Source organism: Heterocephalus glaber, unplaced genomic scaffold, assembly GCF_053883595.1.
Source record: "Heterocephalus glaber isolate CG9 unplaced genomic scaffold, H.glaber_assembly_v1.0 deba00001504, whole genome shotgun sequence".
NCBI lineage: Eukaryota > Metazoa > Chordata > Mammalia > Rodentia > Bathyergidae > Heterocephalus > Heterocephalus glaber.
In genome coordinates, this window is record NW_028258324.1 from 53445301 (window position 1) to 53461868 (window position 16568).

The window sequence follows — 16568 nt, forward strand, 5'->3', positions numbered from 1 at the left end:
AAGTTTCAAAACCAGACTTCCAGATCACCTAAAACAACCCCAAAAGGAAACGAGATAGAACATTTTGATACTGAACCACCTGGACTCCTTGAACTGGAAACAATGAAATCAGAAATAATTTCTCAGATAACAACAGAGATTGTGCCCATAGTGCAAGACATGATAAATAAATCTAGAGAGGACACAGATAAAAAAATAGAGGAGCTGAGGAACATGATGGAATCCCAACAGAGAAAACAAATGGAATCCATAAAACAGACGCAAATAGATTTCCAGGAAATTAAAAACTCCATTGAAAGTCTATGCAGCAGAATGAACCAATGTCAGGACAGAATTTCAGATACAGAAAATAAGGTTGCAATTAGTGACCAGGAAAAGAAAAATTGCTTCAAAATTGTAAGGGACCACGAGAAATCCATCCAGCAGCCACAAGATGATGCAAAGAAGAGTAACAAAAGACTGATTGCAGTCAACTAAGAAACAGGAGTGCAGATGACATAAAAAAACTTTTCACAGAAGTAATGACAGAAAACTTCCCAAGGAGGGGAAAAGAACTTGACATACAGATAAGTGAAGCATACAGGACTCCAAATAGCCTTGATCAAAATCTACACATAGGCATATAATAGTTAAGATTCCAGAAACCCAACAGAAGAACAAAGTTCTACAAGCAGTTAGAGAAAAGAAACAAATCACATACAAAGGAAAGCCCATCAGAATCACAGCAGACTTCTCAATGCAAACCCTCAAGGCAAGAAGAGCTTGGAGTGATGTATTTCAAGCCCTAAAAAAAAAAAAAGCCTCCAACCCAGACTGATGTACCCTGCAAAACTACCTTTCTAAATTGATGGAGAAATAAGATACTTTCATGACAAGGAGCACCTTAGGAACTTCATGAATACCAAACCAGTGCTCCAAAAAATGTTAGACAATATCATAGGAAAAGACAATGAGGATACAACCCCAGGAAGCCCAGCAGAATGAATCCATTGGGCATGACAAGAAATTAAAAGCAAAGGGGGAGAATCCAACAAAAAGAAAAAGTCATGACAATGATAACTCAATACATATCAGTTAATAACCATCAATGTTAGTGGTCTCAATTCACCAATCAAAAGAAATAGACTGGCAGAATGGGTCAAGAAGCAAAATCCAACAATATGCTGCATACAAGAAACACACTTAATTCAAAAAGAAACTCATAGACTGAAAGTTAAAGGGTGGAAAACAATACTCCATGTGACAACCCCCCCCCCCCGAAAAATAACAGGAGTAGCTATCCTCTTTACAGATCAAGTGGATTTCAAATGAAAATCTGAAACACTCTGGTCCCAAGAATTTCAGATAAGGGATAGTCAACTTGTATGGACAAATCTATTGTGAACATGTGTTTTCATTCCTCTCAAGTAAAAACTTAAGAACAAGACTGCTGGTTCTTAACAGTAATACAAGAAATTTCTATATTGTTTTCCAAAATGGTTTTGTCATTTTACATTCACATTAGCAGTATTAGAAAGTTCTAACTGGTTCACACCTAAGCTGACATTTTGTTCTTTTAAAACTTTTAACTTCATTTCCCTAATGAGTGTATAATTGCTGTTATACTGATTAGTATTTTTCTGATTCTAGTGTTGCACACCTTTCCTTGTGCTGTATGGCTATTTATCAACTTCTTGTGTCTACTTTTTAATTGGGTTATCTATTAATGAGCTGTAAGAGTTCTTTATATATTCTGGTCATAGGTTATATGCATTATAAATATGGTCTGTTTAAGGACTACTTTTCATTTTCTTAATGATGTCATTTAAAGTTCTAAATTTTGATGGAATCTCATTTATCAATTTTCTTTTATACATAATGTTTTCTATATTCTAGGAAATTCTTGTCTACCTTAAATTCATAAACATTTTCCCTTATAACTTCTTAAAGTTTTATAGTTTTAGTCTTTCATATTTAGGTTCATAGATCCTTTCAAGTTATTTTTATGTATGGAAATAAAGGGCTGAGGTTAAATTTTTTATATATGGATACCAGGTGTTCTAGTGCTATTTGCTGAAAACACTATCTTTCCTCTGCTCTTGAATTGAGTTAATGTTGTATAAAATGTTACTGTTAAATAATCTTTAAAAACTCAGTGGACCATATATACGTGTGGTTCTATTTCTAGATTCTTTGTTTTTATTCCAATGATCTATACGTCTTTCCTTACACCAACACTGCCTTGATTACTGTAGCTTTAGAAGAAGTCTTAAAATTAGGTACTAAATGTCTTCCAACACTATTTTTTTTTTCTTTTTTACTTTTCTAGATCCTTTGTACTCCCACATATCTTTTAAATTTCAACATCCAATTCATTTATAGCAAGTATACTTAGACCTGAATTTTTATATATACCATGTGTTTTCTAATCCTGCTAAATTCAAATACAAGTTCTAGGTGCTCCTTAGTATTTTCTCTGTAGATGATCATTTCATCTACATATAAAGATTTTACTTATACCTTGCCAATCCTATCTTAATTGTGTCATTTTATTGGCAGACTATTTTGGTTTGAGCCTATGTTTCAAAGTTTAATGGACAGATGAAGAGCAGGCATATCTGCCCTTGTTCCCCACCTTAGGGAGAAAGCATTGTATCTTTTCCATTCATATAAGGCATTTTGCTGGAACTATGGAGTACATGTCATATCCACTGAGAAGGTTCTGTTCTACTTCTAGTCTCCTGATAGCTTTTACCATGAACAGCTGTAGAATTTAGTCCAATACTTTTTCTCCAACTAGTGACAGGATCATATAGCTTTTTCCTTTCCTCTGTTAAAATGATGTCTTTTGGGGGCAGATCTTTCAAAGCTGAACCAACACTGCCATCCCTATAATAAAACCACTTTCTACATACTGCCAGATCTGACTTCTAAGAGTTTGTTTTGTTAAACAAATTTCTATCTATGTTCATACTTTTTTCTTCTATTATCTTTATCCAGTTTTAGTATTAGCACAATGTTGAGTTCCTAAAATGAGGGGAGATGTGTTCCTTTTTCTGCCTTAAATGTTTGATATAATTTATCAGTTAAAATGTATATAAGAATGCTGTTGTCATATAGGTAGGTTTTCAAGCTAGGAATATCCTTTAATAGGTGCTATTCAAATTTTGTATTTCTCCCAGAGTTAGTTTCATTAATTTGACTTCCAAGGTACTTCACAGAAGTTGTCAAATTTATTTCAAAAAACATTTTTGTAATACGCTTTCTATATCCTTTTAAATTCTGTAAAATCTGTGGCAATGACTCCTAGATCTTAATATTGTAATTAAAAAATGTATAATCGATATTGTGTAATAGGAAGAAAAAGTCTAAAGGAGTAGGGGAAGTGAGAGGGACGGGGAAAGGAAAGAAGGGAAAAGAAAAAATAAGAGAAAAGAAAAAAAAATGGAAACAAAGTCTTTGCAAATAGGGAAGGGTGGAGGGGATGAAGGGAGGTCAGGGTAAGGAGAAAAAATAAGAACCAAGATATATCGTGTAAAGGTACAAGATCCCAATGACGAATGTAACTGTATTTTATACCTAAACGTACCAATGAACTTAATGGGGAAAAATTCTATTTCTAAACCACATATTTATCGAAACAGAACAAAACTTTCAGAAGGCTGTTTCTGAGTTTTCTGAGAGCCTTTACACAATGCAATAGTAAAGTTTATTTTCCTTAGGTAGGCTTCACAAACCAGACCTCTGAACACCTCTGCACACAGCCTTTTTCACAAATGCTCCTTTTCTGTTCACCTCGCAATCAAATTTAGTGCTCTTTCATAGAGAAGGCAGCAGCATAGCAAGTCTAGTTTCTTTTGCCTTGCTTTAAATCTTTTAAGAGAAATAGTTACAACCTAAAAACAATTTATATCATATTTCTTAAATATTTAATGGCTTATGCTCAACAAGTATCCCTCATAAGATATGGTGCTGAATACACTGAATTCCCAGAAAAACTCAGAGAAGCAACCCAGATCAGGTGAATCCAAATCAGAATTGATTGCGAAACTGGCTTTTTAAATATGTAATTAGAGATGAGAACCAAGAAAGAGCTTTTAGAATATAGTACAAGTGCCCAGATTTACAGCCACTCTGGGAATTTGAAACAGTTGAAAATTTGGGTTCTATCTTTAATCTGTCCTGAGTTAACAGAACAACAAAATTCTTAAAACTCTCTACTGTCTCCTCTTTCTGGAAGTAATTTCAAATGAATGTCTCTTAGTATCCTTTATGGGGAAAAAAAAAAAAAAGCCTCCTCATTCCTGCTAAACCTTGCCTACAAATACAAATATATGATTTTTAGTGGCAGCTCTTCTTTAGAAGTTTTTTTCATACTCCAAATCTCAGTGTGTATATTCATGGTTTGTATTTTATCTTGAACAGTTACTAATTTTTTCTTTCAAGATATTATAAAAACGCTACATAGCTGGTGTCAACTTTCTTGTCAAATCCTAATTGTCCTATAACTAATATAGATCAGTAGCTTTCAAACTTTATAGGTCTACAAATCACCTGGGACATTTGTAAAATGCAGATTCCTGAACACCACTCCATGTTTCCTGAGTGATTCTGATGCAAGTGGTCAGAGGATTAGACTTTAGAACTCGCATATAGGCAGTTCTTAAATTTATGGCAATATACATTTCTAGAAAAACTGCCATAAGTAAAAAATGTCATCAGTAGTGTCTGATTTTTCCCCACAAATCAAAATGCAAATAGGAAGGTACAATATTTACCAAGGGACCAGTGTTTTCTTTTTTTAAGAGATGTGACTTAATGACATACTTCATCACCAATACACTAAAAGTATGAAAAACTTCTAAAAAACCCAAAAAGCATATCTAATAGTATAGCAAACAATAAAGGACTTACATAAAATGTACCAATCATGCAATTTTTAAAAAGTATATAACTCTTGCTTCATTTTTAGTGTAAATTACATAAACATGGAATTTAGAAGGGTTTTCTCTGAGAACTTAAGGAATTTTAAGGACTTCTGATGTTTAATCACAGAATATTCTTTCAGAAATTAAAAACCAGAATTTTATTTTACTGCTGCTTTTTACTCTATTTTTTTGTGGGAAAATAAAATATAAATTTGTAAATTTTTGTTTGGAAATAGAAAAATTTGAGTACTCAGTAACACTCTCATCTCGCCCTATTTCACCTGAATGAATGACAGGATACTGGTGAGTTGTTCAACTGTCTATGATCTCCAAAAATAATAATTATATACAGTTCAACCTAAATAGCTGGCTTTCTGATAGACAGGTAAGCTTTTATATTACCTATTGTTCATAATACTTTTAACTTGTCCAATGACCTAAAGCTTTGGTTTAAAAGGTAGTTAGACTCAAAAGCAGAAAAACAGTTTTGTTTTTGTTTGTTTTTTGAGACATGGTCTCCTTAAGTACTTCAAGTTGGCCTGGGATTCACTATGTAGCCCAGGCCACCCTTGAACTTGAAGTGATCGTCCTGCCTCCTCTTCCTCCTGAGTGCTGAGATTACAGGCATGCACCACCACACCCAACAGCACAGTGTTTGGAACAGCAAAATTCTATTTTGGTGAAAAGTAAACAAGTTTATATATGTTACACATGTAGCAATCATTGGGGTGGTAGTTTTTTTACTTTTTTAATCATCTCATCCCACTCAAAACAGTATTTGGGAGTCCTCTTTCAATCTGCCTTTCATATCAGTTTACCAACAAGATCTACTACTAATTTCAAAGCTTCATAACAAGTTTTTCTCTGTTGGTTGGTTATTTTAGTTTTCTTGTTTGCCTTCCTTTCCTGTCCTATCTTGTTGGACATCTCAGCTATTCAGAGAGGAGCAGCAATGGTTCTTGGGAATAGGCAATGCACACACAAGAGAAAGACTCAGAATCAGTGTACACCAGGGAACATCTCAGCAAGCAATGATATCTAAACTCTACAGCCTAGTTTGGGTTTCCTGTAAAGAAAAGGACAGCTAGCTAAGTCCTGTAGGAAGAATGATTCCAATCTTGAAATCCTAAATTGAGAGCTCAACATTTTGTAATTATGGACCTCTATTCTCTTTCTTCTCTCTTCTCATAGCAACTACCAAAATTATTTTTTCACACCTCATCTCAATCCGGTACTAAAACTTTATAACAATTTAAAGGCATAATTTCTAAAATTCAATCTCTAAATTTCAGTTGGTAATTTTCAACCACCAAATGATTCTACCTCATATTAACAATCTGCACTTACATTGCAATTAAGCTTTTTCACCTTCCTAATTGCCAGAGTACCCAACAGTTTCCCCTTTTCAATTTTTTTTTATTTTTTCCCTCTTTCATTTACATTTCCCCTTGTAATACGCAGATCGCCTATTTCATAACTACACCTCTTTATCTAGAAAACCTGAATGATCACTGAGTTATACACTATTAATTGCAAACAACATTGAATGATCTCTACATATAATCATTCCAAATACAATAATCAGTTCCAATACATTTAATCAATTGGGATAACTTATGAAAACATTCCAAAAAAACATGGTGAATTTAGCTTTTGAAATGCTAACAATGAATAGGACCAATAACAATTAATGAAGATACTGAATATACATTATTAAATTGATAGTATCTGAGGTTTATATGTTCCTTCTAAACAGGTGTAATAATTTCATTCCATAACATAAAAAAATGGGCTTTGACCAGTGAAAGACAAAGTGTTAACAAATATTTGCCTGAGATGAATCCAACATATTTGAAAGAGTCAGAGAGTTAAACCATGCAGTAAAACATAGCTTTAAAATGGCAGTCCAGACATTAAGGAAACATACAACGTTCAACAGTTTGGACTGATACAAATTTCAAATGCATAAAATATTATTTTGAGAATATTAAAATAATTTGAGGCCTATTTACTTTATAAAAGTACTCACCTGACTCTTGCAAGTATCTATATACCAAGAAGTTGACCTCATCACTGCTTATACTCATCTTTATTCTCACTTAAACCATGAGGTCACAACACAGGATATAACCCTAAAAATAAAACAAAGTTAATTAAGTATTTTCTCAGTAAAATATTTTAAACATAATGTAAACAATGTTGTAAAAGCATTTGATTATATTAAATGATTTAAAATGAAGGTTCTTTGTTGCCTAGTAATAAGCCCTAACAAAGTTACTTCCATAGTTAGTAAAATGATTACACAACCAAAACATGGCTGGTGCCATTTTCCTGCAAGATAACATGTGGCAAAAATGAATCAAAGTTATGAGGGCTTCAGCAGCATATTTTAATGATTACATCAAATAGTATGAAGTTATTTCTTTTATTCTCCTTAACTAGAAAATGCAATGAATTTTAAAGATCAACAATATTCGTTATTTAGGAAGAAAATGAGTTTAGAACATTCAATGAGAAGAACCCTAAGTCATCTACTCTGGCTTTATCTATACAATTTGGAAGATTTGACCTATCCACTCAAATCTAATGTGCAATACTCAAGATTTAAAACTCCAGTTACGTTTAAGATACAGAGGGCAGACTACAGTTCTCAAAATTCAAATGAAACTCTTACTGAAGAAGGGAAAAAAAGAAAACAGAGGTAGAATGTATTTATGTGTATCCAATTATACTCATTCATCCTTGCACAAAACAACTTAAAGAGGTCAGCAAACTTTTCTGTAAAGAGCTAGGAAGTAAACACTTTAGGCTTTCTGCTGTGTTGTACAAGAGCAGTGACAGGTCAACAAATAAGTGTGGCTAAGCTACAATAAAACTTTATTTATATAGTGAAATAGGAACTTCATAATTGTTGTGACACAAAATTTTCGTTTTCTTTTGATTCATTCCTCTAAGCACTTAAAAATGTAAAAACCTTTCTTTGCTTGTGGTCCTTATAAAAGGGTGGTGGCCCAGAAATGGTATTTATTGATCTGCTTATAAAAGATCTATCCTTTTTAAGATATATCTTAAAAAGATATATTCAGCTAGGAATGGTGGCACATGCCTGCACACTAGGAGGGTGAGGCAGGAAGACTACAAGTTCCCTCCCAGCCTGAGTAATTTAGCAAGACTGTCCCACAAATAAAAATTTTTCAAAAAGTGTTGGGAAAGTAGCTCAATGAGAAGGTCATGAGTTTAATTCCCAGAACAAGGGAGGGGGAGAAGGTAGAGAAGGGAGAAGGAGAGATCTATGCAGTATTAAGAAGTATCTAACACCGTGACCTATGCTGACAGTCCTGCTTTGTCACGGGTCTATGATGCACAGTGCTCCAGAGCATGCTTTACAGATGCTGAAACAGTGGTAAAGACAAGACGTCCTGCACAGGTGGTCCAGAGTAATTAAGTGCTATCTGGCAGTGTGAAGAGTGGCACTTCTGGTTGTTCACCCTTTATTTGGGAAGTTCAAATTTCTAGTTACTTGTATTAATTTGGGGTGATATCCAAACAAGTGCTGAGTTAATGTTAGGTAACAAGTGAAAAGGAAACACTATGAAGAAAAACTGTTACTATAGCACTAATTTCTGACCAACTTATTGTATTTACTCAGAATGATGAGAGCTCATTCAAATAGTATCCAGTATTATAATCAATCCAGATATGGATAAACAAGTAGACTACAGCCAGATCTTAAAGGTTGTTGGGGAGAAAGTCAATTATTTAATTAAAACTTGGATAAGACAAAGAAAACTATGAGCACATACAACCCAAGGCTGAGGGTTCAAGTACACTTCTGTAATAGGTACAGTGCTGACATTTAATTTTATTTCTAATTCAAAATATTTGAAGTATACCCGATTATCTTCACTCCTGTCTATGTGTACACTACTCATTAATTTGAATGTTTAAGAAAAATGAGGGGAAAGATTATTCCCATTTACAGAGTACTACATAATATATATGGGACTAGGCCTTTTATATACCATTTAATTTCTTCTTCAGGAATAATGTCCTCATTTTAGTGTCACAATACTGACACATGAGAACAGCATTTCTATATACAGATCTATGTATTCAGACATTTTATTCAAATACTAAACTTTGATGACTTCGTGGAGGGGGAAAATCAAAATGAGTATAAAGAATCCTTAACATGAGAAGGTCCTATTGCTAATTTCAAGTCACATGTTGTCAAGCCCCTGGGTACGGGCTGTCACTGTACATTGTGGTATGAATCAATGACATCCTATGAGTAGCCAGTCTTTGCTGTCATTTACAGACTACTACAATTCTCACTAAATAACAGCTTTTAAACACACAGAATCATCTAAAATTATTTTGTTGGTTGAGTGTGTGTTTTCAACCTACTGTGAAGCCACGTAACAGTTCATCTCTGCCATGATGCCTACCAGCTTATGACAGCAAACTCTGTCAAATTGTCTTGCTCAAACCAAGACACACTGTGACAATACTGCTTCTCCAGTACAGTGGATCTATTATACCTTTTGACTGCAAACTCATACTATCATAACCAACAACAAAAAGTGTGTGCGCATGTAGAAGGGGAGCAGGTTACCTCAGAATGTGACTGGTTTTGGAGAAAGAGTTGTTAAAGAAGTCATTAAGTTAAAATGAGGTCATTCAGGTAGACCCTAATCCAGTGATGGTGAACGTTTTAGAACTTTCAATGGTAACAGCCCACTGCAGCATGTGTGCCATAGTTTCACCACCATTGCTAATCCAATATGACAGGTGCCCCTAATAAGAAGAGAGATACAACACAGAGGAAAGGGCACCCATCTCTGACCCAAGCAGACAAACCTGTAGACATGTTGATCTTGAATAGACAGCCTCCAATGTTGCAAGAAAACAGGTTTCGGTAATTTTGGCCACCAGCCTGTGGTATTTTGTTATGGCGGCCCTCATAAATGCACAATACCCAGGGCCGGGGATTTAGCTCAGTGGTTTCTCCGTCTGCTGCACAAGCGCAAGGACCAGAGTTTGATCCCCGGTACCAAAAAAAAAAAAAAAAAAAAGTACAATACCCATCATCACAATACCTTTTTTTTTGGAGTCAGGGTTTCACTATGTTACTAGGATTTGTTTGAACTCGTGCACTCAAGTGATCTTCCTGCCTCAGTCATCCAAGTGGCTGGCTTCATCATTACAAATTCTGAAAACTTTCTCCATTTGTAAGTTAAACTTATAATTGCTAGGATCTGCCTTTCAGGAAATTAAGCCACTACCTTTATCAACCTTCAGAAACTGCTGAAGGTGATGAAATAAACATGATATATTAACATCATCTCCCAAGCAGTACAACACTCAAAAACACTACCCAAAATGCTGTTCTCTCAAATTCTCACATTATTAAAAATAATCATAGTAGGTAACACTAGCTTTGTGTGTATAAAATATGGTAGGCTATCAGAAGGTAAATTTTAAGACTGAGTCTTAACATCTTCTGAAAGAGCGTAAAATATGATAAATATAAAATGAAATACATTTGTGAACTGCAAAACAATTCAACAGTAAGATTTCATATACAATTAGACAATCTCAAGAAGAAACAAGTTCTGAATGAAATGTGTATTTTAGCTTATTTCAATATAACTAATCCAATAAAAATAAACCAAAAACCATTACAAAATCAAACCAGTTGACTAACTTCTTAAAACATCAATGACAAACAGTATTGTTTACTCTGTGGTGCACTGGTGCTGAAAATAATAACTACTGTATAGTTTATTTGTAAACATTTTAAAGGCATCTTCTCAGCTGCCTATTATATTAAACCCAAAGAGAAGTGTACATTTCCTTAAAATAAAACTTCTTAGTACTCTTATATACATTAGTTTTTACAAGATATCTTTATAGGAATTTGAATATAATGTCCAAGTAAGAATTCCTTAAAAGTGTTTTCACCTCTCAAGAGAAACAGATTCAGGTTTTAAAAAATAGGTAGACAAGATAGTTTATGAATGGAAATCAATATGTACCAGCATTTGGTTTTACTTTCAAATTTTGACACCCAAACATCTTTAAACTTCCTGAGAATGCTCAGCAATGTGTACATTTTGCAAAAAGGGTACTTTCTCTTTCTTTTTTATAGGCAATTTTGTGCTGTAACTTTTTTTTCTTTTTGTGGGAGGGCAGTTATTGTAGTTTTGCCAATAGATTAATCGTTATCATAGGTACAAAACTGGTGAATCTCAGGAGCTAAAGTACATTAACAACTTAGGGTAAACTTCTCTAAACTATTTTTATTTTCCTCCTTTTTACTAATGGCCTAAGATATAAATTTCTGATAACATGTAAGGAAGGTAAGATCTCAGATAGCCTATATGATTTTAGGCAAGTGATGTGAACCTTCTAGGCCTGTTTCCTTACTTGTAAAGAGAAAATTCAACTTACAGTTCCTTCCTCTTCCAAACTTCAATGACTTGAGTTGGTACAAGTTAGAGAGCACTATGCCTTGCGGCCACCGAGACACACTGTGAGCATACCAGATCACACCACAGAGTATCAGTAATGTTTTTGTTTTTGGTACCAGGGATCAAACTCGGGTCCCTCCGCTTGCAAGGCAGGCCCTATCAGTACTTTTTACTGAAGTTATTTTTATAGGTTACAAGAATACATTAGAACTTTTTTTAAATGGTCAGATCTAAAGTAGACAGCTCCAGAAATTAGGGGAAGGGAAAATAAGCCTACCTCATTAAGAAATATTTAAGTACCTATTGTACAAGAACCTTACTAGGACTTATTTTTATAAATAGGAAGATGGTACAACAAAACAGTTATTCATTATTAACTGAGATTCCTGGTATCAATCGTTTCTTTCCATTGTGATCTATACCAGGGATCTGCAAACTATAGCCTGTGTGTCCAATCCAATGTGTCGCCTATTTTTGTACAGGTAAAAATGTTTACAGAACACCTTTATGAAAAAAAAAAAAAACCTGAACATTTCCACTGTCTTGACGACAGGGGACACTAAGCTGGAATCTCAAGCAATTTTAAAGGTTCTCAGCAAAATCTCTAGATTGGGAACATTAAACAGCCCCCATAATGTAATGAGGCAATTTTAAATCCAACTGACATTAGTTACAGCCTGATTTCTCTTTGCATCCAAAAGACCTGTGATGAGCTGGGTCACAGTCCACAGATGGGGACTTCCACTTGCAAAACTTAATATAAAAGATTGGTTGTTAACAGAGATAGCTAACATCCTTTTAAAATAAAAAATGCATTATTCTGAAAAGAACTTAAGATATATTGAATAACTGAATCAATTAAAATCAAAGTATATGGATGAAGAACAAAGAAGGAGAAATAAAATATCTAAGGGAACTGAAGATAGGGAAAATTTCTGGTACAGATTTTCAATGACTGAGATAACAAGACCTCTGTAACAGAACTTACATCAAACAAACCACTGTCAATCTGGGAAAAAAACTAGACAAGGCCAGGTACGAAAATAAAAAGTTAGTCACCATTCACTACATAAAAACTCGAGTTGTTCTGAATGGAATTCAGTGTTACAAACCTAATGAAACTTTCTGAATCAAAACAAACGAACATATTATGCTGGTTTTGGAATAGACATGTTATAAGGACCTTTGAGACTGGTATACACAGTAAAGCTTAAGGATAGTTAGCTTCGTGAGGGGACAGAAAGTTGGCTCACCGAAGAGGGGGGAAAAAAAGAAACAGAAAGGGTACTGGGTGCAACTCCCTGGTAGAATAATAAAGACTATCTATAATAATATTCATCAAACAGTTTACTGGATAAGCAGGTGAGGTTATTCTTTGTTTCCCAAAGAAGTGGATGTGGAACCTAAGTAAACTACACTGAGACTATATACCAGGACCTGAGTGCATCAGAACAAGTTCAATGGATTGGTATACTCAGTAAAATTTTTTGGAAGGAAGAGTCATGATTGGCAAAAGACTGTTCTGGCAATAAAATATGTGTATATTTTTAAAATGTGTAGTGTTAAAGAAAACTATCAAGAAGAAATGAATATCCCAATTGGTAATAAATGTTTAAATTATGTGAAGAAGACTTCAGCCAAGTTTAGTAATCAGATAATAGATTGACAGACAGACAGACAGACAGACACACACACACACACACACACACACACACACAGGTATTAGTAAACCTCAAAGACAAAAGGTACAAGAAACTGGAGTATGAGACTGGTGACAAGTATAAACTGGAGGAAACTTTCAAGTTTTATTGAAAACTATGGAAATCTATCATGAAAGTCTTATAGGGCAATTTCACAGGATGAGAGTAAACAATTGGCAGCACTGTCCTATAAAATTTTCTGTTTAAAAATCAAGCAGCAAACAAAATGATCCACAGAGGAACACAACAAATGCATCACTCCATAACCGCACTTCATAGCCCACTTCTTGGTAACAATCCTACCAGTCAGACCATAAAAGTGCAAAGATACACTTGAAAGTGTACTGAAGTACAACACTATCTTGGTAAAGATACTATAGCTGTATTGCATGAAAGGTGCTCAAATTTTTAAAATCAGTATTTTTGCCATGCTCATGATAAATTAGATTAACTTATTATGTAATACAGCATTGGAACTCAAAAGTAAGGTCTACATACTTCTGGAATTCTCAAGACTTCTTAAGGGGTCTATACTATTACAAGATTTTTATAGTATTACTTACCTTTTTCACAGAATTGACATTTCCACTGATGTTACAAACCAACAGTGGTTAAAACTGCTCTTATCCACTGGTCAGGGATATAGTTAAGTAGTGGTGGAGCACTTGCCTAACATGCACAAGGCTGGGGCTTTGATCCAAAAACAGAACAAACAAAAAGACTGTTCACACCTTCACCAGTATGAATTAAGACACACGCACCTTATCATACTACTAGTCAACATATTGTTTCATCACCATGCATTTAAAAATAAAAATTCTTCCCTGAAGAATATCCTTGATGAAGTAGCAAAAATTATTAACTTTATTAAAATCTTCATAGTCAAATGTCTTTTTAGAATACGTGACAAGATATCTGTGTGTGTGTGTGTGTGTGTGTGTGTGTCACATGCCTGTAATCTCAGCACTTGGGAGGCTGAGGCAGAAGAACTGTTAGGAGTTTGAGGCCAGCATGAGCTACATAGTGAGTTCCAGACCAGCATGGGCTACATAGCAAGACCTTGTCTCAAACAAAACAAAACAGAACAACAACAAAACCTTATGTAACAAGCTATTAAGCTTATATGAAGCATTTCTGTTGCATATTAATAGTTATCTCAAAGAAAAAGCACTATTAGAATTACAATCTGAACCAGCCACTTTTTTCATGGAATACCATTTATACTTCAAAGAGCAAATAACAGTCTGGCTATTCAGGTTGTAAATTTGGCAGACATTTTCCTGAAATGAATTAAATGAAACTGTCATTTCAAAGAAAATAATTAACAATACTTTTCGGTAAGGATAAAACTTAAGCTTTTAAGTGAAAATTAGAATTCTAAAAAAACTGTCATGAGCTTGACAACTTCCCAATACATAAAAAAACTTCTGTAATGAGATCAGTGGTAATGTTAATGGCTCTGATTTTTTAATGTTGTACAATGAACATATGGAAGATTTTCATAACTCAATTGTGAGCCAATTTTTTCCCAGTGTCCAGAACTACATTATGTATGAGTAAAAGGTGCACTAAAGTTTGAGGTGGATCTTAACTTCAAAAAAACACAGAAAGTTCACCGATACAGTTTTTAGATCCTATACTGCAACTAACCCTTAAGAAATTATTTACTAGTTAAGATTTGGTGCAGTATCAAAGAATATCCAGCTTTATTTCAAAAATAAATATTTTGATTTTTAAAATTTCCAACTATATATCTTTATAAGGCCAGGTTTTAAAACATATTCTCAACACATGAATGCATAAGCAGATATGAAAACCCAGCTGTCTTTCAGTAAATTAAAGATTAACAAGAGAATATGCAAAAATGTATAAGCAATCCTGTTCTCATTAAATACTGTCTCAGAAAATTCTCAGTTTTCACAAAAAATATATGGCTTTCTAAAAACATATTATGTATGAGGTTATTATGTTAAATGGAAAATTTTACAGTTTTAATATCTGATGCAGTAAATATCATAGTATACCCACACTAACAAAAGTTCTTTGGAGTCATTGATAAATTAAGATTATAATAGACAGTAAGACCACAAACTTCGAGAGTTGCTAGGCAACACTGATGATCAACACTGGTGTTAGATTTTTTCTGGGGAAAAAGGCTCATCTGACCATAGTATTACTCAGATTTTACCATAATCCAAATCTTTAATTTGGTTCATGTTCATGCTGGCATGAATACACTAAATTTATACTTAATAAACAAAACAGGTATTAGAAAAACATAAATATCAGCATATCAAAGTTCCAGTTTTATTTTTACAATATGGCATCAATTAACTGAATCACATCAGAAGAGTGAAAGTTATAAATTTTCTGAGACTACCACCTCTGTACAGGAATTCTTTCCAGATACATCCACTGAGTCAATGATTTTCCTAAAATTTAGTTTTTTAAAATACTGAATTTAGTTAGTATGTTACTGAGTTCTCCATTATATGCCTTCCGCTGTTCTAGACCTTTAATACTGAAACAATATACACACCCATGAACATAAAAGAATGACTGTGAAGAGTAGGCTTCATAGACATATTTCCACGCTGTACAAGCTCTACTGTACCAAGCAGTGGAAACGACTCAAAGCCGTGTTAAGGAAGTAGTTACCTCCACAACACACTTCTTTCTCTTATGGTGGGAGCTGCATAATCTTGCATGGGTTTTCTGCCATGCATACTACTTATGCTATTAATAAGTTTTCCAAGGGCTTCAATTCCTTTCTCAGCAACTGAAACTTCTGGAAGCTGATCTCTTGCCTGTGTCTTTTATTTCCCAAAGAGATCATATTCAAGACTAGAAGCATCTGCAGCCTTCTTTACCCCATGTATGGCCATAAAGAATGTAGGCCTTTGAAACTAGAAAATGTATTTATCATAATAATCTATTAGCTATATGAGAAATGGAAGGTGTTGAGTAACACAAAATTCTTTATAGCAGATTTCCAGGTTATATCTGTTACAATATCCATAACTGCCCATGTACCCTGAAGACAAAGAAGAGTAAAACTATAGTGTAGCAAGATCTAGGAATACAGAGGGATGTGTGTTTCATAATGGCAAAAAAAGTGTACTTGCACACACACAGTGCTAATCTTGTCCACATCACTAATTGCCATAAATATGTTAGAAGGTATCCAAATATAAGATAACAGGGCTTTCCTTTTGGGCCCTCCCCCCAAATCCTTGTATGTAAGCTATTATTGCCCTCTTGCCATTTGGGAAGCCTAGTGTAGTACACATACCAAATACCCCAATATTTAGCCCTCTTCTACTAACGAAATTGCCTAATTTGACAATTTCTTCCTCCCTACCTTCTCCTGAACCCCACTCAACTTGAATACAGTAATTGAATCTACTGCCCTCTTCAAACAGTACTATAGTTCAGGTTTTTCTACATCTTCTGCCACCTTCATCAAGAAATACATTTCATTTCTTAAA

The 16568-nt window shown here is 34.2% G+C and overlaps 1 protein-coding gene across 16 annotated transcripts in view; it reads right to left on the reverse strand.

The window, feature by feature from the left end:
• Tbl1xr1 (TBL1X/Y related 1) overlaps positions 1-16568 on the reverse strand; it is a 168633-nt gene that overhangs the window by 42270 nt on the left and 109795 nt on the right. For 14 of the 16 annotated variants that reach the window (XM_021254360.2, XM_087186542.1, XM_021254387.2 and 11 more), the window contains one exon: positions 6937-7039. The exons of the other annotated variants lie outside the window; for them this stretch is intronic. In XM_021254360.2, coding sequence (XP_021110019.1) covers positions 6937-6994 — 58 coding nt within the window. In that variant the 5' untranslated portion in view covers positions 6995-7039. The remainder of the gene's footprint in view (positions 1-6936; positions 7040-16568) is intronic. 16 annotated transcript variants of the gene reach the window in all.